The sequence below is a fragment of the Malurus melanocephalus genome, unplaced genomic scaffold (genome assembly GCF_030028575.1).
Source record: "Malurus melanocephalus ecotype Western Australia unplaced genomic scaffold, MMel_1.1 scaffold_46, whole genome shotgun sequence".
In the NCBI taxonomy this organism is placed as follows: Eukaryota; Metazoa; Chordata; class Aves; order Passeriformes; family Maluridae; genus Malurus; species Malurus melanocephalus.
Window position 1 is genome coordinate 1901922 of NW_026623278.1, and position 25339 is coordinate 1927260.

Here is a 25339-nt window from a genome sequence, read left to right on the forward strand (position 1 = left end):
ACATAACATTCTAATCTGGAGAGGGTAGGGAAACTGTTGAAGTGAGCAATTTACCTTAAGATTTAAACCTAAATTCTGATCAATAAGTAGACTGGTATAGGTATTAAAAACAGCTGAAAATGCTTCATGATTGGTATTGAAAGAAACTGAAGAGTCTATCTGGAAAGACAGAAGAAATAAAAAATTAGGTTTGGGTTTTTTAACTAATCAATGAGATTTGTGTTAACAAAAAACCAAAAACCCTTAAGCTATAGAATTGTTCATTTCCAAAAATATACTGCATTAACAGAAAGCATATAGTGATTTTGGTTTTAAAAGAAGAACTCTAAAAATTCTTACAGAGCAKAAACAAAATCATAATGCTGAATACTTTTCAGTACAAAAAAATATTAAGCTCCCTCTCAAAGCCTCTCAAATTTCCTACTGATCAATTCAATGTCAGCTAACATAGCAATACAGTTCACATTTTGTGTCCTAACACATGCCTTCAAAACAATTCAAAGTACTTAATTATAAAAAAATAAAAGTTCTCAATAGTAGATCTTTGAATACATTTGTGTTCAGCTACTTTCACAWGTTCCTGAAAAAGTCCCACTAGTATAAATAGATAACTATAGTTTCAAAAAAAAATAAACCAAAAAAGACCAAAATCCCAATCTCACAGAAATTAAAAGTCTACAAAACAAAGATAATTCTGCAGTCTGTTAATAGGGATAGAACTCTTCCCCTGTGACTTTCTGGATGCCAACATGACAAAAAATGTTATCAGAGGCTGCTCAAAGTTCACTGTCTGTACTTGTACCAATTCCCCTAAAGGAAAAGAGGCAGCTAAAACATGAGATTAAAAAAAAAAAAAGGTGGTAGGGGGAAGAAGAGCAATATCTAGTAATTTCTGCCTGTCCCATTTTTTTTTTTTGTATTTTGTTAATAAAAACACCCRGATTCTAATAATGTCCAAGTTTTCCTTTTCTTCCTCAAACATCAAACATTTGACTTACACAGCATTTCTTGAAAACATGCCACAATTCCTACAGAACTAGAAAGGTTACCTGGATTTTATAAAGCAGTGCATACCTGCAGAACTTTGGCCAGCAGGGTCAAGACTGCCATTTTGCTCTCAGCAGATGCACCTTTGGCCCACCAGCTGTCCAGTTTCTCCCAGTTTCTCAGTATGGCTGTCACCAGTTTTGCTCCCTGCTGCTTGCGCACAGCACGGTCCCTAAAACTCTGATCTAACATGCCATTCAAAATGCTACCAACCTGGAAGGAAAAACAACAGGTAAGATTCTTGCATCCCAAATGAAAAGATGAAAGGATCACTTCAGTGGTATGGGCAGTCATAAAAAAGAAGCATCTCAAAAGGATGCAGGAGAAGGGTCTCTGCAGGAAATTAAAAGCACAYCCTTCTCAAAAAAATAACTTCTGTCCAATTTACTGCAATTTCAATCTGAGTACAATGCAGCAATTCCTTCATATACCTTTTGTGTGCATATGGAGAAATAAATAATACTCCAGAATAAAGATCAATACTTCATAGTTTTAGTTAGTGTGAAGTTGAGAAACAGCACACATGCTAACTTACTCGCTTACATCCATTTTGAAAGGAAAAATAACCTTTGCATAGCAGGTATAAACTAAGTATGCTTGAAATCTCTTTTCTTCAAAAACAAATAGTCACTGTCATCTATCAGATACATTTAAAAGGATTGATGTATTGCAGCATGCTCTGCACAGAAAACATTAGAAAATAATCACAGGAAACAGCCTTTTAAAACATATACAGACCTCTGCAATCTAATTAAATAATTTTTGTTACCAGCAGAAATTATGCTTTAAGTGTTTTAAATGTGGAAACACCTTTAAGCATAMCATTTTGGATTAAAAGAGATTGTTATTTTAAAAAGATGATTCCACTTTGCTGGAGCATCTTTTTAAGCCAAAGCAAAAGCAGACTTCTGATCTTTCTTTTTGACCCTTCTGTACTGTCAGAACCACTGAAGGAAGGCTTTTCAGTTATAAGTGATCTGAAAGTTCTACATTACTAAGTGCTGTAGACCAGGAAAAAATCTGCTGAATCAAACAAGCAGTGCTGAGACTGAGTACATGACAAACCATCCCGTATTTATTTCAGATCAGGAGGGCTGTGTGTGTGTGTGTGTGTGTGTGTGTGTGTGTGTCTTTTTCATACTCTGATCTTGCTCTACCCTGATCCTGTGGACAAAATGCCTATTGGTAATTGGAGTGTGTTTTTCAGTTTAGTTTTATCCAAAACAATCCAATCCACATGCTCTGGGACCTTTCATTTTTCTGCAATGAAAATCAAAGTACAGTGAATGTGTCCCTCCTTTCAAAGGCCATTTTTCATCGGAAGTACTATGCAAAGCCATCCTGAAATACATCAYTTCAGATTAGGTAATAGGTAAGCCCTTTCCACTCAAACAGTTTGGTGTGAGATGACAGAGTAATGTCAGGTTGCCAGAGATCACAAAGGTAGCACCACTAGGACAAGACAAAAAAACAAAACCCAAACCCAATCCAGAAACTATCAGTGCATTGCTATCTGAAATTTACCCCAATGCACTTTTCCCCCCACTACACACCCCATCTCTAATAACAGTAATAACATTGTTACTTCTAATATTCCCTTTTGACTTTGTCCTTTTAAAGAGTAAGTCCAATACCATTCGAGGATTGCTGACAGATGATTCCATAAGCTGAACTATGACCACATCCAGATTTTTCARCAGCTGTTGATTGATGGTTTCTGAGAACAGGCTGTAAAAATACTGTCCATGAGAGAAATTCATCAGATGGTTCTGGGATGCTTCTGATAACGGCACAGATAACACTACTGTGTTCAACAGCAGACTTACTAGCTCCTCACACTGTGAAAATTAAGATGTAGAGAGAGTTATCTTAAGGTCGTTACATCACACTTAGAAATTTCTCAGAAAAGCACACGATTTCTTTTTCAAGCTCCCATCCCAAACTTTTWAAAAAATTTTGTTTWTTTTATTTTGAGTATTGAAACKGGAGAACCACATCCTACCTGCTCATCAATAGCAAAGGCCAGCTGCAGGAGTCTATCAGCTAATCGTTTACTGCTGATGTCTAAGGATGGAAGAGAGATCCTTTCACCCCCAGGGGCAATGCCTTTATAAACRACTGAAAGAAGCTTGGAGCCAACTGAGCAACAAGGCCCTTCATTCTGTGGAAACCAAAAGAGAAATGACAATCAACAAAAGCTGAAAAAAAGCCTTCTAATACATCCRTACAGTTAATGAAAACACTTGAACTCCAGATCATTTTCTTATAAAGCAATGCAAATATCCCATGAAAAGACACCTTTCTAACTGAGGAACTAGTAACTGTTGCTAACAATAATTTGAAAATCTTCCAAATATTCTGATYCTTCTCCATATTTTCAGGTTTACTTGACTACAGAAATGAAATGAACAGTTAAGCCAGGATGGTGGGACACAACTGGTAAACCATGCAGCTCCTTGATTATCACTCTACTGCAATCACAGGACAGATTTTGTTGATACAGAAAATGGATGGCACATAGAAGTTAAATATTTTGTTACTTGTTARCTTTGCTCAGGCTTGTTACAGACTTACTCACAAATTTTTAGTCCTTGTGGCTGTTGCATAACCAGACTTCTTTCAATTGCCAAAAGCAGAGATTTACTATAATCAGAAACGTAGTAGAAGGCATTTGAGTAATACAGCCTCACACTTCAGAGGTCTCTATCTTGTTTTCCTGCAACTCAGACCCACTATATTGCTCTGATCAGTCAGGAAATATTCCTTTTCTAATTTCTCTTATCACTTTGAATGGTGTCTGCRTAGAAGTTGCTTAAAAATGCCTCCTTTATAGGATAGCTAATCCTGATTTTTTGCAAAGCTCACTATAAGGAAGTTCTAGAATCTACACTCTGATTTCCAAAGTCTGCAGCCAACCAGAGAAACATAAAGGTTGTTCAAGCCTCAAAATTTTGCTACTCAGATTTGCAGAATAACCATAAACCRTTTATTTCTGATGCCATTCTATACCAGTTCTACACTGCTGATCTCATTTTAAATAACTTCATCTGATCTGTTCTCTGTTTTCATCCTGGCCTTTTACAGAGGAAAAGCTCTCTACTATACATAAATGTTCACTATTATTTTTTGTATTARCAATTACCTGAAGAACAGAACGAAGCAGGCCAGATTTCTGGAGTTGCTTGCAGGCAGAAAGGACAGCACTAAACTTAACCTGATCAAAACGTGCCTCTGAATTAAACAGATCAACAGAACAAAGGTCCTCAAGGCTAGAGAGGAAAGAGAAGCAATAATGTTACATTAGTTTATCCACAGACAACATTATTTACTTTCCATTTCTCATGGTGGTATTTGTTGTGGACTCACACGTATTGGAAAGCYCCTACCTACCTCTGCGGTGTGATTCTTTCTTTCATGCACAGTATCAAAGATTCCTGATAGGGAGATTTCACCAGASCTTTCATCAGTCTTACTGAGATATCTGGGAGATTTTTCATGACTTGCACATCAGCTGTGTTAAAGCCTACATGTGATGGATCACACACTGTCATCACCACAAGCTCTATAAAGCTTGTATTCAGCAGCTCCTTCTCAAGCAGCTAGAAGAAAAAAAATTAAATAAAAACGTAGAACAAATAAAAGCTACTAAAAACATTAAATAAAAACTTCTAAAATTAATTTAGATTTCTCTATTAATTCTTCATAACTTACCATTAATGCTATCTAAAATTAAAGTAAACATGAAACAGTACCTATTCTTACTAATTTTCTCTGTTGAAAGGTCTGACTTTCAATCAGTTATGCTAATGTACAGCAATTAGGTGGCTATAAAAATAAATATAGGCTATCTCATCAAACTGCAATTAAGCCTTCTAAACAACATAGGCCTGGTTAAGTCTTGAYTATATGCTTGTAAATCCTGATGTACACCTCTGTACACACCACTACACAGAGATTTACTGAAGAGACAATCACAGTCTCAGAACTAAACTTGGCAATGTAAATTTTCTAAGAGACTCATAAGTACTATAGTTTGGATAGCTAATTATGGTTTATATTAGACCAAAGCTAGGCAAATAGAGAGGCCTGAATATCTATACCAAATTCAAAAAAAGCAGGTTGTGACAATTCTTTCTGTCTTTTAACCAGCTGCCACTTCCACACATTTAATGCCACCAGGAATCATACAGAAAATATTCATTGCAAGTACTCCATACACAGAACACATATATTTAACTACATATAACATTTGTATTTTTTTATCCGCTACTGATTTTGGAGCCTACCTTCCAGAAATCCCGCTGGCACATTTCCAGGATCATGGTGACAAACTCCATGATTCGGACTATAATGGTACACTTGCTGTAGTTGTACATGTCTCTCTCCTGTGGACTGAACATGCTGCCTTTTGAACTGCAATCAAAGCACTGCTCTGCTGCGTGGATATCATGCAAAGCAATAGTGTCAAGGAAGAACTGCACAGCTCCCAAGAGCGAGGAACCTTCATTTACACCTAGGAAGAATCACATTAARTTGAAATGATACAGAAGCCCTCAACTTAAAGGTATATTGTTTCATGATTGGGAAAAAAACAGTTGAACTGAGATGACAAACAGAAAGATGGACATGTCACACCAGTGTTTTCTGAAAAATCTGTGCCAATTCTAAATATTACCATTCTGGGCAAGGCAGCATCATACTTAGTGAACACTGCAAGAACTGACTGCACTTATTAATGATGTTGATGATTTAGGCATATGTAATAAAATGGATAAAAATTTTTAATCCCTAGTTTTGAATAACTTAACCTAGCTAGCTGCATCCAACAATGATCTTATAGTATTGTTTTAAACCAAGACAGACATAACACTGACAAACAGACCACCCGAAACTTGCACAAGACTATGAAACTGTACTATCAGTGAACCAAAGCATTTTGTTTAGACTTGCACGAATAATCTAAAAAAAACCTTTTGGAAGACCCAGTGGCTACACAAGATATTATTATTTTACCTGATCAAAATTCAAACACAGGGYTTTTGGACCTGATGCAGTTGATGCAGCAGGAACTGAAGAAAGGTAACATGTAAAGGGCTTGAAGTGAAAAGGTGATTTCTTTCACTGTTCTCTGATAGCCTCCTCCAGATACTAATAAGAAGCAAGTTAAAAGCTTTGGAAGGAGTTAAGGAAAAATATGAAAAAAAACCCCAAAAACTATTGCTCTTCTGAGAAGCAGGAAATAAGCTGTTCAGAAAGATTTTTGAAGACAAGAAAGTAAAAGAAGTTGCTGACAAGTGGATGACTCAGAGAAAGAAATGCAACTATGTACTTCTAGGACTAACAGGAAACATTTTAAGATACATAGTACTTCATTAATAAAGCCCTATCCCATTACAGCTGGAGTTGGAAAACCTTGGGAGAGTTTGTTAAACTATCTATTCTATATTTAKGAAAACAGTTTAAAGTCCAAGTTAAGAACTCATCTTGGGTGGGCTTGGTGWAACACACATGAATGAACCAATGCAACAGTAAATCACTCACCCACTACTTTATCAGGTTTGATCATTTGCAGCTCAAAGAATGTATTGTAGCAATCCAGGGCTGCTAAGAACATGTCCATCCACTGCATGACAGCCTGTAAACTGAAGGGTTCCTGCATACCATGGAGAGTGGGCTGAGAAAGGATCGCAGATGGACTTCTGGCATCAGTGCCACCTCCTTCAAATTTGTTAATAAGGAAAGAAACATTTCTSTTTTTCAGAGTATCCGCCAGCCAAGAAGATGGAGACTTGTTTCCTGATAGAAATAGAAACAGAAATATAAATTCTCTAGGAAAAACACATTTCAAACCAGCAAGGAACTAGAGGCAAATGAACTAACATGCTCAAACTTTGTGATTTAAACTGGRTCTTCGAGGAGAGAAGGTATTGGTTCTGGTTTAGCCTTGGACACATTACTAAAATTACCCACAAGGAAGAGCACAATTTTTAAGACATTCACACTAGCTACCCATCAACAAGTTTCACTTTTTTTTAGCTGGATATAACACTAGTTCTGCGCTTGAAACTTTCTCTTCTTGCATGGAAGGAAGCCTGCAATAAAAGCCTCTTCTATGCTCAAAAACATCCCACAAACCCTGAGATTCTCACAGTACCTGATTTGCAATATAAGCAACTCCTCAGTTTCTTTTCACCAACACTGAGTGAACAGATATTTACTTGTAATTAATACTTTGCATAGAAAACACAGAGGGAGGGCATGCACAGAATATAGAAAGTAAGGTAATAATAATAATAATAATAATAATAATAATAATAATAATAACAATAATAATAATAACAATAATAATAATAACAACAATAATAATAACAATAATAATAATAATAATAATAATAATAATAATAATAATAATAATAATAATAACAACAACAATTAGTGCACTGTGACTGAAAATACCTGGTAATAAAGGAACAAATTCATAGAAGAGCTCTATGGCTTTATGCCGGCACTCTGTCTGAGGTCGTCCACACTGCACTAAGAGCCACATGACAATGTCCTGAAGACACACTGATTTAGTAGCTGGAAATCCTCTGCACAGAAACATTAGAGATTAACAGTCCTCTTGACATCTACCAAGAAGCCACAGTTTTCCAGTTGAAAAAGATCAAAGTGTTCCATGAGCACTATGAATCCCTTCTATTTAACCACAACCCATCTGCACCACAAGAAAGAATTYTTCCACAAGCTTGTCTTGCACTGCTTTCCCTTCTCCTCACTCTGCTAGGGATCCCCAGAGCACAGTGCTAGTGGAAAACAATTTAAAATGCAGAATCAGGTTTCTTCCCTTCTCTTTGTAAATCAAAGAGGCAAAAATGGAGATTAAAGTTTCAATAAGCCTGCAGTTTTTCTCCATCCCCATAATTATCAAGTCTCACAGCTTATCAAATGCCACAATAGTGAACAAAACATAGTCTCCACTTGTCAGTTTAGGATCACTTGATAATTTGGGTGAAAAGGGAACTAAGGAGTTCTCTAGTCCAAGCTTCTGCTCAAAGCAGGATCAGGTATGCAATCAGCTCAAAGCAGGATCAGCTAGGAGACTCAGAGCTTCATCCATCCTGAGAGTGAATCCATTTTTGCTTCTTTTACCTTTGCCACCCTTCTTTAATTGCTGATCATCCTGCTGCAGCTTGTCATACTTCTGCCAACATTTAACAACTGCAAAAAAGGCTTTGGAAGAGTCTCCTCCAAGTGCTTTGTAGCACCAGTGCTAATGTTTTTATAAACCCTGTTGTGAGAGAAACATGCTTTTCTCTTCTGCCTGTCCTTGCTAAACTAAATTACGTTTACTATGCTGGAATAAAGAATCATGCTCCTCTCATATTTTGTCCAGCATTTTCCCACCAGTCAGGAGGTCTGAATCAGCAATTGTCATAGGATGAAATCCTCATTCAGAACTCTAAGTATTTAATGGAACTACTGACAATCYTAATTAAAATGCAATAYTACAAAAAAAAAAAAAAGGGCAAATTCTTGACCGTGGTACTCGCCGTCTTCCTTCCTTGCTCAGAGAAGGTGCTTTATGTTTGATTATGCGCGTCAGGTGGTTAATAGCATCACAGCATTGCTGGGCAGTACCTGTTAGAAGGAGAGAATTGACATTTATAAGTAGATGTCTGTAATTTGGTTAAATGAATTGAGATATTAGCACTATAGACATGGTGCAAGAGACTTACAGAGAGGATAATGTCAACCAGCTCCACTACTCTGTGCTTCTACAGTAAATTTTTCAAGGGCACAGAACAAAACCACAAAATACCAGACACGACAGCAAGGCCTGAGCCAAATCTGAGGCCTCTGGTATAAAACTGTGCATTTTACTTTCAGTTATCATTCTTAGAGAAACTGTAAAATTTTCCCATGTGAGTAATTCTTCTGGGGGCTTCTATCATATTCTGAACAGTTCCTCTGAAAGAAATTAAGTTTTGCTACACCAGCTTTTGGTTTTATATTCTAATTACTATTAATTGATGCAAGGTAGAGCACGGGAAAAAAAAAGAAAAGAGAGAGAAAGTAGGTTTACTGAAGAATCATTAGTACTGTGAAAGAGGTCATAGATTCTTGACACAATTACATACTGTTGTAAAGAATGACAARGCAATGAGGAAAAGGTATCACAAAATGGTAAAAATATTCCATAGAATATATTGAAATGACAATTTTTGGAGCATTTTGTTATAAAAGAGTAGACTGATGCTCACCAAGCTACATTTTTGCACTGTTTAACTGAAAAACCTCAAATCTGAAGCACCACGAGGATTTTCAGTGTTATTACAAAACTGTAAACCATTGTAAATACAAAAAGGTTCATTCTCCTGGGCTCAAAATACTCCACCTTTATACATTGCAAGGAATTGATTCAAATGTTCCTAACTAGATATCACATGACCTCTCTAYCAATAATGAAAAAGAATTCTTCCTTTGTTGTAAAAGTAAGCAAATGTACTTTCCTTACAGTTGCAGTTTTTCTTTTTTAATCCAAGATTCAACACGGTAACTTTTTGCTTCATTCCATAGTTAATTAACTATACCTCACCTAATGACTTCTCATCTGTATGGGCTAAAGCCAGACTTTCCAGAAAAACAACCAGRGCTTCAAATACAAACTGTTCCACCAGAGAATTTTCTTCCCTTTAAAAAAAATCAGAGAAAAATTTCACTAGAAACATGAGCAGAAGAAGCACGAAGTGTAAAATTCTAATTAAAACCCACCAAATTAAATATTGTAAAGATAAACTGCACAAGATGTTTGCACAAAAAAAGTACATCTAAACCAGTTTAAAAAACAGCAGTGAAATTTGCTGACCATCCTGAAAAGGCATAAAAAACTTCCCATAAACATGTGATGACAATTTATTTTTATACATTTCCCCCTGGCAGAAAGCCTAAACTATAGAATTATCATTAAAAATTAATAAGCTGAGTAATTGAATTTTACAGCTATGGTAGACATTAATWGAATGAGTGCCAATGGATGACTATTTGGCTTCTATAACTATAATTTTTTAAAGTTAGTTACTGTTTCAAGCTCTATTTGCTCACCTRAATTCTCTGTAGATACTGTTAAAAGCAAGTGCTGCACCCAGTCTCTTGAAAGCGCTGGGGTGAAGGGCAAGGCTGTACAACCGTTTAAAAAGAGATTTGGTGTTTGCTGGGCTTTSCTCCTGCTGTCTCGGTGTTGTCTGCTTGATAGACCATTTCAAAAATTCCCGTATGCACTGACCACAGAAATCTCTCAAAGTGCTGTCAACTGGATCCACTATGCCATTCTGAAATTACACAAGATTATTTSATCTCAAGAATGAGAAAAGAAACACCACTGTCTCAGTGCAGTATTAGAGCAGCTTATCTACATTGCATTATTTGCAAATTAAGAAATTGTACTCACAGTTTACCAGATATTAACAAAGATCGAAATTGCTACTGTTCAGCCCTCACAGAGCTGAATTACACCTCAAAGATCTAGAATTCTACTTCTGTCTCAGCTATCAGTGTAAGAGTCTCGTCTAAGTCACTCCATTTTTCTGATGGGTGAGTTGCTTAAGAAGGGGTGTGACAACTATGACTTTCATTTTAAAAAAGTACTCCAAACCTCTTGATCTACCTTGCCTTCAAAGACTTTTGTTCAGTGCAAAAGGTAGTTTAGATGTAAAACTTTTGCACCTGGTGAAGGCAAAGATACTTAAGAGAAAAATTAATCACATTACAAAGGCATTCAGGGGCATGAATGGTGAACGTACTTCAGTTTTTTTTAGTATGTATACTGACAATACTTCATTTATCTGAAGATGATACCTGCATTTTGAGAATGTCAAAGAAAGAAAAACCCATCACAAAAATCTCAGTTAAGAAACATTAAATGGTTATTGGTAAATAAATAAATAAACCAACCATTTTCTTTCTTTCAAATACCTAAGAACCCATTCTATTTGTTCCTCTTTGTTTCAGTAGTAAAATGATAGCATTAAAAAATAAAGGCAGATGGCACAGAAAAGAGAGAGGAAAAACTTATGACCTACCAGGATAGCTTCCARGAGTGCCACTGTATCCTGACTCTCAAATTTTTTATTGTTGGTAAACCAGTGAATGAGTTGCATGACTAAAGGCTCATACAACTGTCTTGCTACCTGAAAACAGAAAATATTAASTACATTTCTAGGATTAATACAYTTCTATGACAGTTTGCTATTCAAAMTACATAACAATAAAACCAGTACTTTGAAAAAGAATAGAAAGYAATAGAATGAATAACCAATTCCATATTACAATACCATATCAAGAATCAAAAAAACCCAAAAAATAGAAGTGGGTTAGATGCATTCTATTCAGCTAATCTCAATGACCTCCAAGCTTACTTTTAGTAATATCCTCTGAGACAAAGAACATTTAGACAAACAGCAATCTCAAAAGGCMCAACACCTGTAATTTCCGTGGAGATGAACCTATGTGTCTGTTCTGTTTTGTRTAAAGGAGCAGAAATATCAAGTTCAAATTTTTGAATTAAATATATCATCTATAGGTATCAAAGAGGCAGCTACAAATTCTCTCCCAAATGCTTTTCCTGTGACTGTAGCTTTGCTCTCATTCAATGTCAAAATTATCTACTTCACCTCCAATTAACTTGTTACTGAAAAACTATACAAATTAAGTATGTGTCAGTGTTACTGCCACAAAATGAGTGAAGCCTGAAACTTGAATCTCTCTTGTACACTCYTCTGAGGTACTCTGAACTACACTGYATTAWAGAAGTATTTGAAACCAGTAYTGGAAAAATATCCACTCCCAAAATCCAGATAATCCATCCCTAGAATAGAATTTCAGCTTACAAAATACACTGCTTTTGGGACAAAAAAMCMCAAACCAAYAYGTTAGGAAAACTTCYAAATAAAATTTTCAATTMATTCCCACATTTGGAGATATTTGAGCAAGCTAAATTCATATGAATAAATCTGTTTACCTGGTCTATGTCACAAGCAAGACGAAGCAGCACTGGAAATACTCGCTTATGTAAATGATACATAGGKGGGGGACCCTGATGTCCTTCTGGCATCTGAGAGGCTTTCCCCAACATGTATGTGACTATSCCATGTAGCAGCTCACATGCTGCAACCTGAAATTTAAAAATCCCTTTCGTTATGCATCCATTACTTTCACAGAGAAGACAAAGTTCTGGGCAGGAGAGAATGAATCACATGAAAGGGTGTACTTGTGAAATCACTCCAATCTATGCTAAATCACCATTCCAGGAACAAATCACGACCATGGAAATAATTTACACACATTCTAACTGGCCTTTTTCCTAATGTTTTAGTCTCTCTCATGGGCAGCCACATTTCAGCTGGAGACAATTTGGCTAAGTCACCCACAGTGTTTTCAAAGATACTTCCAGTCTGGACTATCTTCAGATATCAACATCCCAATCCAGCACAACACCAAAACACTTGCTTAAGTGCTCTGCTGGAATGGGCCCAGTTCATAGGCTGGGCATGAGAGGAAGGTCAAAATACACTAGTTTAAAAAGGTCTACTAGTTTAAAATACTCATTTTWATGTTAAATCCAGCACAGTGCCATCTGACAGAGCTACAGCAGYAGCTGTCTTTAGTTTCTAAACACTCAGAACAGTGTAATCGTAAAAGAGCACCAAAGAAGCACATTGCTGCCTATGAATTAATTAAAAGAGGTCTTTAGTAACAAGGAAAGCATTGTTTTATGCAATTTTATCAGCTAGCATAAAACAAGATCTAGAAAAAAAATCARTACTTTTGTTTGTCTGTCACTTGCAGAAAGTGCTAGTTCAGTCACATGAGGCAAAAATAAGTCCAAGTAGATGATAGGCTTCATATCTGCAAATGGTACAGCAAAGCTCAGACGYTTTTCAGTGTCCCAGGACACACATTTCTTCACCATCTCTTCTGCAGAGGTAGCTGATGCATTTGAAGAAAGATGGAAACAAGCTTAATACAATAAACATGGAGCAAGTATTTACTTAGCTCAGTCAAAAAAATCTGAAACCTCCCAATTTCAGTTAGATTGCCATGCAATGCTTTATAAATTACTGAAAAAATTGTAGCCAATGTCTCWTGAGAGAGTTGCAGCAGTCTCCAGTTTCAATACAGGTTGAGTTTGGAGACAAATAAATCCAGATTATATTGAATTACTTTTGATTTAAAATACTTGTCTAAGCATCCAATATAGTGCTTTTGTCTTCTAATGTTACAGAAAATTCTCAAAAGTCAATCAGACAGGAAGATCCAACATACAGATCCCTGCAGCTGCACAGGAAATTACTACATTTACAGCCATTTCTAACTATATGTCCTCCAAGCAAAACTGGCATACTTACTCCATTTTCTCCCTATATTCTCCTATTTGTTAATTTGGTTAATGAAGTCTGACCATGGTTTTTATTTAATTTCCAGAGAATAAGGCTACTTTCCCACAATATTTTTGAATAAGTAACAGAGAAGTACTTGGCAGAAAGAAAATCAATTGTAAAGACAGAAAAAAACAAATGGTAAGCAGGAAAAGAAAGGAAAAAAATCTAGGCAACTACTTTAATTTTTAGACTAATTAAATTTTGTACTGAACTTAACCCTTGAAACTCACGGTCAGGTACTTACACTGTATTTTCCTTTTTTTTTTAATTAGATTGTACGGTAGTTATTATTTAAATCACAAAGCTTATTCATAGACTGGACAGAGAAAGGGAGAAAACTTTTTTATGGGATTTTTTTGAGGAGCACCCAAATAGAACTCTATGACCTGCACATACTAAAGGCATGATATACCTTAAACTCACRAGTGAAAAATTAAGCTTGCTGAGATTTACAATTTGTGACCACAGTTCTTAATTACTGAGTAAAGTGAGAACTGTAGTGAAAAGGTGGAAACAAGTACTAAGGATGTACAAACTGGGGMAAAGTTTTAAAAGGCTTTGCCGTCAGAGGGTGAAGAGGGCAATAAATCAAACCATACATTCAGATGCATAGTTTTTTGCTTTTACCTGTAGTTTCCTAAACACTTTCTGCGCCCCATATTAAGATTGCTACACTTTTGCTCTCCTAAACTCCAAAACTGAATAAAAGTAACTTTGTTTAAATTAGAGCAACAAAMCCCAGATATCCTTGAAAAGCTCATWCATTCTMATAAAGTGATGTTGATACTCACCMGTAATTAAGTTGTGGTTAATCTGCCCTCCCAAAGATCCAAGCAGGCGTGCCACTCTAGTCCTTACTGCTTCCAAGGAGGGACTATTATCCTAAATATTTCAACAGATTAATATTAGCGAAAGAACAGTTATTTCCATATAGAAGCAATTTGGTTCAGAGAGTGAACGAAGGTTTCATAGCTTTTATTAAATACAGATGAAGAAGGTAAAATGAAGAACCAATGAGAAGAATTGCATTAAACAAGAGAGGAGCTCTGGTTTAGCACACAAAAGAGGACAATACTGGAAAGCATTTTCATCACATTTTGTGAGCTTTCAATTATCATTTTCTCAACTAAAATTTGATTAGCACAGGTAATACATACCTACAGAACTACATAATAGTGTAAAAAGCAGAAACAAATCTGAAGCAAAAATTGCTCTTTTAATTTGTTTTAATTCCAGAGCTTAAAGTTTAGATCCTGTACCTACATAGAATCATAGAATTGTTTAGATTAGAAAAGATCTCTAAAGTCACCAAGTCTAACCATAACCCAGCACTGCCGTGCTCATCACTAAACCATGTCCTCAACTGCCACACCCACATGTTTTTTGAACACTTCAGGGATGGTGATTCTACCATGTACCTGGGTAACCTGTACCAATACACAACAATCTTTTTAGAGAAGAAATTTTTCCAAATATCCAATGTAAACCTCCMCTGGCACATCCTGAGGCCACTTCCTCTTGTCCTGTCACTTGTCACCTGGGAGACCAACCCCCRCCTGGCTACAGCCTCCTTTCAGATAGTTGTAAAGAGCAATAAAGTCTYCCCTGAGCCACCTTTCTCCAGACTAAACAGTGCCTCTCTCAGCCAACTGATTTTCAGAAGTAGTCTATATAGGATATAAAATTCACTCATTTTGTTTCACAGAATGATTAAGGTTGGAAGGGGCCACTGGAGGTCACCTGGTCCAACCTCCCTGCTCAAGCAAGATCATCCTAGAGCACATGGCACAGGACTGCATTCAGGCAGTTCTTGAGTATCACCAGTGAGGAAAAATCCACAGCTTCTCTGGGAAATGTGTTTCACTGCACAGTAAAGAAGTTCTTCATATTCAGATGGAACTTCCTGAGTATCAGTTTCTGCCCGTTGCCTCTTGTGCTATTGCTGGGCACCACCAAGAAGAGCCTGGCTCCATCCTCTTGTCACCCTCCCTTTAGGGTGGGTGTGACTTATAGGAAGTGATGGAGTCCCCTCTCACTTGTCTCTTCTCCAGATTAAACAGACCCAGCTCCCTCAGCCTGCCCTCATCAGAGATGCTCCAGCCCTCTAATCATCTTTGCAGCTCTCCACTGGACTCACTCAGGAGCATTATGCTTAAAGACAGCCAGGTTGGAAAGAATTCTATATATGGGAGTAACTAATAGTTTCACGCCTAAAAACAGGCTTATTCCAAGTTAGTTTGTGCACTGGAATATACAAATAAAACTACACTTGAGGCCACGGGTCAAAGTAATATGTATGTTGGCCTCTGAAGACCATAAGCCTATCCACAAGATAATTAAAAACCCCTCAAACACTTACACATTCACAAAATTGTATTGCATACTGAGAGGCTGCTAAGATGGGACCTGATTTTGGATGTTGAGAGTTAAATTTTTGCTGCCATAATRTATCAGTCTAGCAGCAATACTGACTTACAGGATTTCTTCAGTCCTCTTTCCCTGTTTAATTCCCATCCTCACCCTGGAATAGGACAAATAGGACATCTTTTCAGCTGTGCTGATATAACAGCTTCTTGAGCCAGAGTAGCATCTCATCTAAGGTRGTAGTAGCCCTCATAAAACAAAAAAGAGTATGCATGCAAGAAAGGAAAAGAAGAAGTGGGAAGGAAGGATTAACATTTAACACTAAAAAGGAATAGGGTTCTTACCACTGAAAATGTCTTTGCTTTTCTTATACGTTGTATCACAACTTTATTACGTCCTTTCTGGGCTGCTTGAGAAAGTTTCCTTACTTCCCAGTTATTCTGAGATTCAACTGATAAACAAAAAAAACAGCATATCAAAACCAGTTTATTGTACCAGCATAGCATCTCATGCCCCTGCTCATAGTTTCATTTGAAAAAAAAAAAAACCCACTCTGGTTTTGCTCATTTTTATTTTTAAGATGTGACAATTATTCTCTCATTTAAATTCTTTATTGAGGAAAATAAGTCTTTTAGTGAAAACTAAGGTAATTTAAACAAAGGACATATCACAGAGAARTAACAAATAAAATGGTAACAATTACTGATTGCTCAGCAGAAGCAAGTAAATCCTAGTTTAAGAAAAAATACATTTTGAGGTGTAAGGGAAGTTGTATTGTTCCAACCACAAAAAGCGCACAATATAAATAAAAGATATGTCACATCCCCATTTTTATGAAAAAAATACTTTACTCTTCCTTAAGACTAGCAAATTTTTGCATGCATGTACCTGAAGATGTAGAACTTTTCAAATAACCATCAAGAAGAGGCAGAACATCCTTGTAGTAGGGCTGCATCATATGTCTGGGGATGTGAGCTGACCAGTCTTCCAAAGCATCCAGGCCCAGATCAGCCATTGGGGTACAGCTAAGGCCCAGCTTAAAGGCATTCTAAGTGTCAAATATAAAACTATCAGCCTTTCACATTTATTGACCAGTGTTACTTACTGGTAAAAGAGACAAATTTAAAACAATTCAGCATACATCTCCCTTTGTAATAACTTTTCTCTGTTTAGCTTCTCACCTCAAGATCAGCACAGGAGATAAATTTATATTGCAACACATGCACTGAGAGAGTCTGCTTAGTGCAGAAGCAATTTCCATCAATTTACTTGTTTATCCAAAGAATCAAGTCATTTGTATTCTATCTCACTGAAGACTGTAGAGAGCTTAATAGTTATTTTAATAGCTCAAAAAGACACTGGCTTTGCTACAGAATGTTTGTATCTATCTTACAGAAAAAAAAATGTGTTAGCTGTACATCACTTTGACTCACCTGCAGCGCAGGAATATATGCTTTGATATCAAGCATGATGATGTCATGTGGTAAAGAGAGCAAAAAAATCAGACAAGATGCCAACAACTCATCTTTATACTGTTTCATTTTTGCTGCAACCTAAAATTTAGAYAAATAGATTGAGAACAGAAATAAACCTTTTAAGATCTTAACTCAKCTGTACCAATATCCATGTAAAATAAACAAGCCAAAACCAATACTGGAATCTCATTCACCTGCAGACAGATACCAGTATTCATATCAGAAGTTGTACCAGAAGTTATTTCTCAATTTTATACTAACTGGTGACCAATGCACCTCTTCGGAGGTGTAAAGATAAAAAAAAAACATACAGAAAAAGATCTTAAAACCCCACTATGTGGCATAGCTCAAGAAGCATGAATACTTCAACTGTATCTGTAAGATTGCTCAGAAGACAAAATTTTGATTGAATCACATATGGTTTTATTCMGACTAAGAAAGTTAGGGAGCAAAATTCCTTACCTCTTTTCCAAACTTTACAAACAGTGCAAAGCAAGAGCTCTTTTCTGGGTCYTCAGGACATCTTCTGAGGCTCCTTGGACTGACACCCTACCAAACAAACCACAAGTCAATAGTATTAAAAAGCATGTAGYACATAGCACAAATACAAACCACAAGTCCAACTCAGAATACATACATCACTATCCAATATGAAACCAGTGCCAATGAAAACTTGAAATGTATCTTTGATCTTTCAAAAGGTAAGAAATTAACATTAATATGGTTCACTGAGGGTCAGCTTCTTGGAATACACTATATATTATGCAAATAAACAAGAGATTTATGACTGAAAGGTAATTTTCCAGTGGTTTAATTTTCTCCACCCACCTAACAAACCATAAAACCCCAAGCTTCCCTAACAGTGGATGCTGGTGTAGTAATAAAACAATTTACAGCAGCATCCACAGTACAAGCATGTACACCAGTGAGTTCCCAAATGTGCTTCACTTGGTGCCACCAGCTGCAGTGACAGGGACAGCTCTGGGCTCTGTGTTGGGCCACACACACACCCACATGTTTTAACCCAATAGCTTCCATACCACAAACAGTGCATCCACCAATAGGGCATCACATTTCCTGTGGAAACCAGTAAGGGGAATGGAAGTATACCCTACAAGTAATTAAGCCATACATGTCCCTGCTGGTTAGATTATTTCTATCCAAAATATCTTCTATACCACCTGCACTGCAAGGGTACCTCCCATCTCTGTGTTCACGTGGCTCAGGATTTTGGAAAGAGCATGGAGCATGGCAGAGCACTGGAAGAGGCTGCCAAGGGAGGTCKTGGACTCTCCCTCTCTGAAGACATTCCAAACCCCCTGGATGAGTTCCTGTGTCACCTGCTCCAGGTGACACCACCTTGGCAGAGGGGTTGGACGGAATGAATTCCAGAGGTCCCTTCCAACCCTAACAATTCTGAGATTCTGTGATTATGCAAGGATAGTGTCTCTTCAGAAACTGGGCCTCTAGTTTAAATTTTGACTTTCTMTGTGCTTCTGGCTATGAAGGCACAGGAAACCATGAACATTTGAAACAATCCAGTAAGTAGCAGTTTCAATTAACCATTTTCCACAGTGCATAAAATACAGTACATTAAGAACTGCACATTCATTAATAAAACATGTTACCACTCCACTGGGTAAAAGATCTCACCTCAAAGTATTTTATCCTCTTGGCAATTTTCATTGTAACAGAGAGCAGCTTGTAGAATCCACTAATAAGAGGTAGTCTTGTTGAATGTATAATAAGCTCATAACCAAAGGAGTATACCCAAGGGTGAAAGTATTCCACATGCTTCTCTGGAAGTATCTCTCTAAAACAGATACACAGAAAACATGGGGGCAAAAGAAAAAAAAGACATCAAATAAATGTTTTCTGTTTTTAAGCTTTCATTTCAGTACAAGGAAGAAATATTGCCATAACAGAGCATCTCCAAAGACAGAGAATAAATGCATGCTGCCTTCTCAGCCAAGCACAGGAAGGTCTTATTTTTTTTTTTTAAGAGTGCAAAACCCTTTTTTTTCCTTATTGTATCTCATTACTGATTTTATACAAACATATATCCTCACATATGACATTTCATTACTAGACCTCCACAGACAACTAATGCTGTACCTTTCACTTAATGCCCCTTACTAGTCTATGAAGACTGTATCTCTGGTCCCTGATTTATTTAGGATACATGATCAGAATAATACTGGAGGTTACAATATACACTGAAAGTCAATTATACCCAAATAATGAAAGCAAATGCTAATAAATGTCTCCTGTCCTCTTTAAAAAAACCTGAGCTAATGAGCTTGTATGTGTTTACCTAAGGCCCAGTGTCTGAAAAACCCTTCCCATCTCCCTGTTAATAATTTTGTGCATTTTGAAATATGATCAAACCAACTCAGAAACAAGCATCTTAAATACATCTCACCTCAAACTTCTTCCAACCACCTGGTAACTTTCAAATTACAYAAAAACATATCAATACCTGCAGAATTCCACCAGATTTATAAAGGCAATAAAATCTATTGGTTTTGTTGGCTGAAGGTTTGAAGCAGGGTCAGAAGAAGGCCCGACCAAAGCACTATCAYTTCCATTTTCATCCTGAAAATAAATGTTGAAGAAAGAACACTGAAACAACACCAAAAGCTTTTACACTCTTTTTTCCACATAAATAGTCTAGCTGCTATTAGGTAGTCTGACAGATGAAGTACTAACAATTGACAGATCAGTAACTGAAAGGAAAAATAAGAGATGCCTGCTTCTAAGGAGAAAGCAAGTCAAAAAATAAAAATCAGTAGATTCCAGAGTAGAAAGTCTAATACCACAGATTCTGTGAACTTCTACTGATTCTGGYGTTTCCATCTCCTAACACTGAAATGCAACACTCAGAAACATTAATGAAAACATTGTATCTAGGATAAATGTTACTTCAAGGAYGCCAAAGGGTGCTATTTAGGCACAAAGAAAACAAAACAGGGAATATAATTTTGGTTCTCCTACAACAGCAGGAGTTCATGGATAGATCCTCAAGTCTTACCTGTTCACTAACATCCAGTTTCTGAACAGTCAGCTCCAATTTCTCAATAATCTTCAAAATAGACTTTATAAATTCATCATACAGCACGTGACTCAGGGATTGCAGTTGTGCATTTTCAGTAAGAAAGTTTGCATCTTCAAAACCACATTCCTTTATAGGAGAAAAATGTTAATGCTTCAAAACACAAATGAAAATGATTTCTTTAATTTACAAACTAACTTTTAAATGGATCCAGGGAATCCAGTTTTAGGTGTTTCTTAGCATGAAAACATAAATTCATCCCTGTTTAATTCATTTATCAGCTATAAAATCCAACTAAAACCAAGAAACAGTCCTTTTACAGCATGACACTTGGAAAAAGTCTAAATAAGACTCAGGACTGARTTTCCTTTTTTATTTCCATGTTAACTATGCTTTTACCTTCATTGTGTCACAGCTCAGTAGACTTCTAAAAAGATACAGATAGTCCTTRTAAGTCGGTACTTTTGGTCTTCGTGGCCCAATTTCTACAGTTTCAAAGGATTCTTCAGATCCAGAAGTTTCTTTTTCAAAAAAATCCTGAAGAGACACAATATTTTTCATAAACACTTCTGTGGTGGCTTGACCTTGGCTTTATGGCAGGTGCCCACCAAAACACTTTATTGCTCCCCTCCTCAGCAGGATGGGGAAGGGGAACATACAAAGGAAAAAATCCATGGGTCAAGACAAAAGCAGTTTAATAGCAAAGGATGATGAAAGATTTATTCTCTACTTCCCATCAGCACGCAGTGTCCAGTCACTTCCTTTGAAACAGGGTTTTGGTACAAATACAAACACAGCCCTGTGAGGACTGCTCTGGGTAAAATTAATTCCATCTCAGTCAAATCCCAGTACAACTGCCTGTGTAACTACCCGACCCATGCTAGAACAAAATGCAACATTACTGTTGCAGGTAGAAACATGAAATGTTTAACTTTCTCCATGAATCTGAAAAGAGCACAAAACAAACCCCTCCTTTCAAAAAAAAAAATCTGAAGATCTTCTCCTAGTGCTCAGTTATTTGAGAAATTCTATAGTTATCCTGCTGTGCAGGATTTAAAAGCTTTTATATCCTTGCTTAACACAAGAATTCAGTAGAACTTTAAACGTCTAAAATTTGTTAACCTCAAAGAAGGCTGGATGACGTTAATTACAACCTACTTTATTTCAGACCAAACCAGAACCTGACCAAACAAAAGTCTATTTCATGTAATTTTTTTTTATTTAGTACAAGAGACACATCCACATTATGCTGAGTAGAGGYGGGCATGAGAGACTAATAACAAATGAACCAATAACTAATAACAATAATGGACTCATAACAAAAAGGATAGTACTATTTTTGCTTCTGTGGACCTTCCCTTGTTTACTGGGTAAGGTTGTTCAAGAACTGGAATGTACACTCTAGGAATCTAAATTAAATAAGTATGTTTAAACAGTTATTTTACCTTTGAAAATGTGATCGGCTTGGAGAAAATTCTGATTAATCCCTGATGCACTGAAACAAACAAAAACCCAAATTGCCTGAATAGATTAAAAAAGGCACAGCATTATTATTACTCATTATATCAACAATGAAACAAATTAGTCTTATATTTTCTGTATTCTGTCTCAGTAAYGGAGAGGCAAAAGAACACAGATTTYATTTTTTTAAGAACAAAACAGCCCAAMTCAGAGCCTTTACTTCAGGATGTTTAACAGGGAACCAATCCTAAACTTTTCTTTACAATCCTTYACTTTTTCCTGATTCTGAATGATGACAAAAGCATTATCCATAATGCCTTTATTGAAAAGGCAACAACTCCCAGTGACTTTCACGGACTTAGGATGTCCACAGCACTTGGGTGAAYCATTTCCCAACTCAAGAACATGGGAAACAATGAAAATGACCCAGCAGTAGAGAAAATTATAAATAACTGAATCCATGATAAATAACTGAAAGAAATTTAAAAATAATTTYTGGAAATCWTTAAAAGGAAATGTCAGCRTGCTGAAGGCTACTAGAACTGTCARTTACCAAYAGACACTCATTACTACATTCACAGAAATGTACYTAACTGCATATTTGGAATTTTAACTTTTACTATTTAAAAATTCCAGAGCATGAAAAGAATTGAATTTCTAATAGAAATAACACTCACCCTATTTTCTGTGCTATTTTGTAGGGGTAACTGAAAGRACATTGAATGGACTTTTCTATTAAATCCCCCTCTTCCCCTAATCCTTCAGAGCAGGAATGCAAGTCTTATCACAAACRTATTCTCCTGCCCTTCATCATATCYACTTTATTATCCAAAACAGCTGTTAAATGCATTATTGAAGTTATTTAGCAGTGAATATTGAAAAATAATGCCATGAAAACACTCAACCTCCATTATTAGAGAACAGGACAAACTTCATTTTTGATCCTAAATGGCTATTCCACATSTCTCTCCTAGAATCAGTTAAGCAATTTAGGTGGAAAAAAAAAATCGGCCAAACGAAAAAAAAAAACATGATCCCAAAAAATTCTGTCAAAGTCAATATCACAGACTCACCCACAGTGCTAATAAAGCTCCAGAGAACTGGACCCTTTCCTGAGAGGGACAGAAAAACCTTTATTATAGACCTGCAACAGACSGGCTGCATTTTTTCACTGTACTGTGGAAAGCTGTTGATCTGCAGCACAACCAGATGCTCAAGAACTGGAGTGTACACTTCAGGAATCTAGGAAAAAGAAAAACAAAACATCCATCACACAAATTATGCAAAAGTATTTTGGCAAGATACTTTGTTACATGAGTTTGCATCATGTTCTGCTTGGAGAACAAGAAGAGACTTAGCAAGGGTTAAGACATACAAAAACCCCAAACAAAGAAACAAACAAARAGCAACAACAACAAAATCCCCCCCCAATAAAACTAAACAAGCTGAATAAGAAAGTTTCCTGGACCACATTATGGAAAGCAGCTCCTGAATAATTAGTGCTTCAGTGAATCTAATCTTAAGCTCATCAGAAAAGTGCCAATTTAGTTGAACAACAATAACTGCATTATAATCTGTTCATCCTTAATCCCCTGAATACAAAATGTATTCCATAATCTCACTTCACAGCTCCAGATAAGATCCAGAATGCCYTCATTTAAACAGAAAGCATAAAATCATAGCAGAATCAAAGCAGCAGCCTCAGAGAACATGCTAAGTATCAGTACCAAAAGACAAAGCAGCAGCAGAGTGCTATAAACACATAAAGKGTATGGCTATGTCCAAATAACGAACCTAAAATAAACATATTCACATCTGACTATCATGGTTTTCTTTTCAGTGCACTGTATCCTTTTATTTAGCATATTCAGTGTATTTTCTTTATTTTTATAAAACCCAATAGAGCATCTTCTTGATATTCTTCCCATCTCCTAGGGGCTAAATGTCCTCACATTTCATTTAAAGTAACACCTTTTACCATAGGTAAGTTCACACCTATTACCTCCTTATACATCTGTAATTGAATAAAAGGATTGGCTGGTACTTTAAATACTCCACTTACTGTATCTATATGGAATATCACACTTGCAATCGACTGGAGAAAACTTGGTAGCTGATACAGATGGTCATCTATTGTTTCTGTTTCTGTGAGGAACATTTGTTTACAACGCTGAAGGAGCTCCACATACATGTTGTCCACATCCTCAGAATGTATGGCTTTACAGGGCTTGCAGAGAGAAAATAAAAACCTGGTTTGGCAGTTCTGTAGATCTGAGCAAACACATGCTGTAGCACTAAAACATAGCCACGTCCTCACTGAACCATAATAGGAATAATATTTGRAGTTTTTCCAGAAACTCAGCACATCTGAGTAAACTAAATTTAAGTATTCTACTTGAAACATATATGAGAAACACAGTACCTGAAATGGGCTATAATAATAGTTTACCAGTGTCGTGTAATTAAGCATGAAAAGTACTTGAACTTTCAGTTACATAATTTCATATTCAGCTTGAAAAACATAGAGTTTGGCTGTAAATATTTTATGTATGCCATTATGGATGCTAAGATTCACTTATGTTTTGAAATAGCTGCATTAAAGTAGTAAGTGGCTCACCTTAATGTAGCTTAACTGATTATCACTGACAGGTTACTAYTATTAAACATTTAACCTGGAGCCCAAATTCTGAACTTCTATTGTTACAGGTTCTGTACAGAGACTAAGGACTATTCTTAAACTAGTGAACAAGTGGAAAGTATCCCAAAGAGTAATCAAGGGCTTGTAATAAAGCTTACAAATTTCTGTAGAATGATTTGTAAATCATAGCATGAACTAGGTCAAAAACCAATCTTTGTGGAAAGGAACCAGGTCACAGGCAAGAACTGTGGTAGGGAATCGACTACAGAAAAGAATGGACTGATTTTARTAACAGTGAAATATGGGAAACAGCCTAAAAGAATCTAGTCTGTCTAAAAACATGCYGACMAATTTAAGACTATCCACTTATTATYTGCAGAACTTCCAGTATTAAAATTATTTTAGCAATTAAAGAAATATTCTGCCTTGAAACTGAACCAAGTATAAACACAACTGTAAGTGTCACAGTCACCACTTGCAGTAGCACCAAGACTATGCTTCCTCACAACCCAGTATCTGATGTGTGGCCAAGATTTAATCTAAACTCACTAACAACTATTAGTAACATATTAAAGATTTGTACAGAAGCATTAAATTTGTTAAAATATGCATTATCCTGTGTCTGTATTTGCATTATGCTATTTTAACTCCTTGAGTTCCATAATAGATATTTTTAATAGGGTTTTTTCAACTCGGTAATTTGAAATACTCCTTTTTTTCCTGGAAACAATACCCTCAACTGAATTTCTTTCTACCTCATATCACAGAAATGGCAGACTAGATTTAAACAAAGCACATGGAAAATTATGTTCAAAAGGTAGCAAAATAGAAAGGATTCAGCTAGTAAGCAGCTGTTCTATCACAT

General features: G+C 36.3%; 1 protein-coding gene across 1 annotated transcript in view; it reads right to left on the bottom strand.

Annotated features, from left to right (window-relative positions):
- The window catches only part of PRKDC (protein kinase, DNA-activated, catalytic subunit), an 81652-nt gene that overhangs the window by 48273 nt on the left and 8040 nt on the right, over positions 1-25339 (bottom strand). Inside the window, exons 12-38 of the mRNA XM_057365022.1 lie at positions 23899-24063; positions 22910-23078; positions 21821-21870; positions 20775-20912; positions 20355-20504; positions 19803-19918; positions 18977-19136; positions 17786-17872; positions 17282-17401; positions 16737-16896; positions 16193-16299; positions 14276-14366; positions 12869-13032; positions 12065-12217; positions 11127-11234; positions 10150-10376; positions 9644-9738; positions 8586-8685; positions 7504-7637; positions 6589-6843; positions 5334-5560; positions 4438-4646; positions 4190-4316; positions 3050-3208; positions 2682-2885; positions 1075-1260; positions 55-159 (exon numbers count right to left, since the gene is read on the bottom strand). Coding sequence (XP_057221005.1) covers positions 55-159; positions 1075-1260; positions 2682-2885; positions 3050-3208; positions 4190-4316; positions 4438-4646; positions 5334-5560; positions 6589-6843; positions 7504-7637; positions 8586-8685; positions 9644-9738; positions 10150-10376; positions 11127-11234; positions 12065-12217; positions 12869-13032; positions 14276-14366; positions 16193-16299; positions 16737-16896; positions 17282-17401; positions 17786-17872; positions 18977-19136; positions 19803-19918; positions 20355-20504; positions 20775-20912; positions 21821-21870; positions 22910-23078; positions 23899-24063 — 3966 coding nt within the window. The remainder of the gene's footprint in view (positions 1-54; positions 160-1074; positions 1261-2681; positions 2886-3049; positions 3209-4189; positions 4317-4437; positions 4647-5333; positions 5561-6588; positions 6844-7503; positions 7638-8585; positions 8686-9643; positions 9739-10149; positions 10377-11126; positions 11235-12064; positions 12218-12868; positions 13033-14275; positions 14367-16192; positions 16300-16736; positions 16897-17281; positions 17402-17785; positions 17873-18976; positions 19137-19802; positions 19919-20354; positions 20505-20774; positions 20913-21820; positions 21871-22909; positions 23079-23898; positions 24064-25339) is intronic.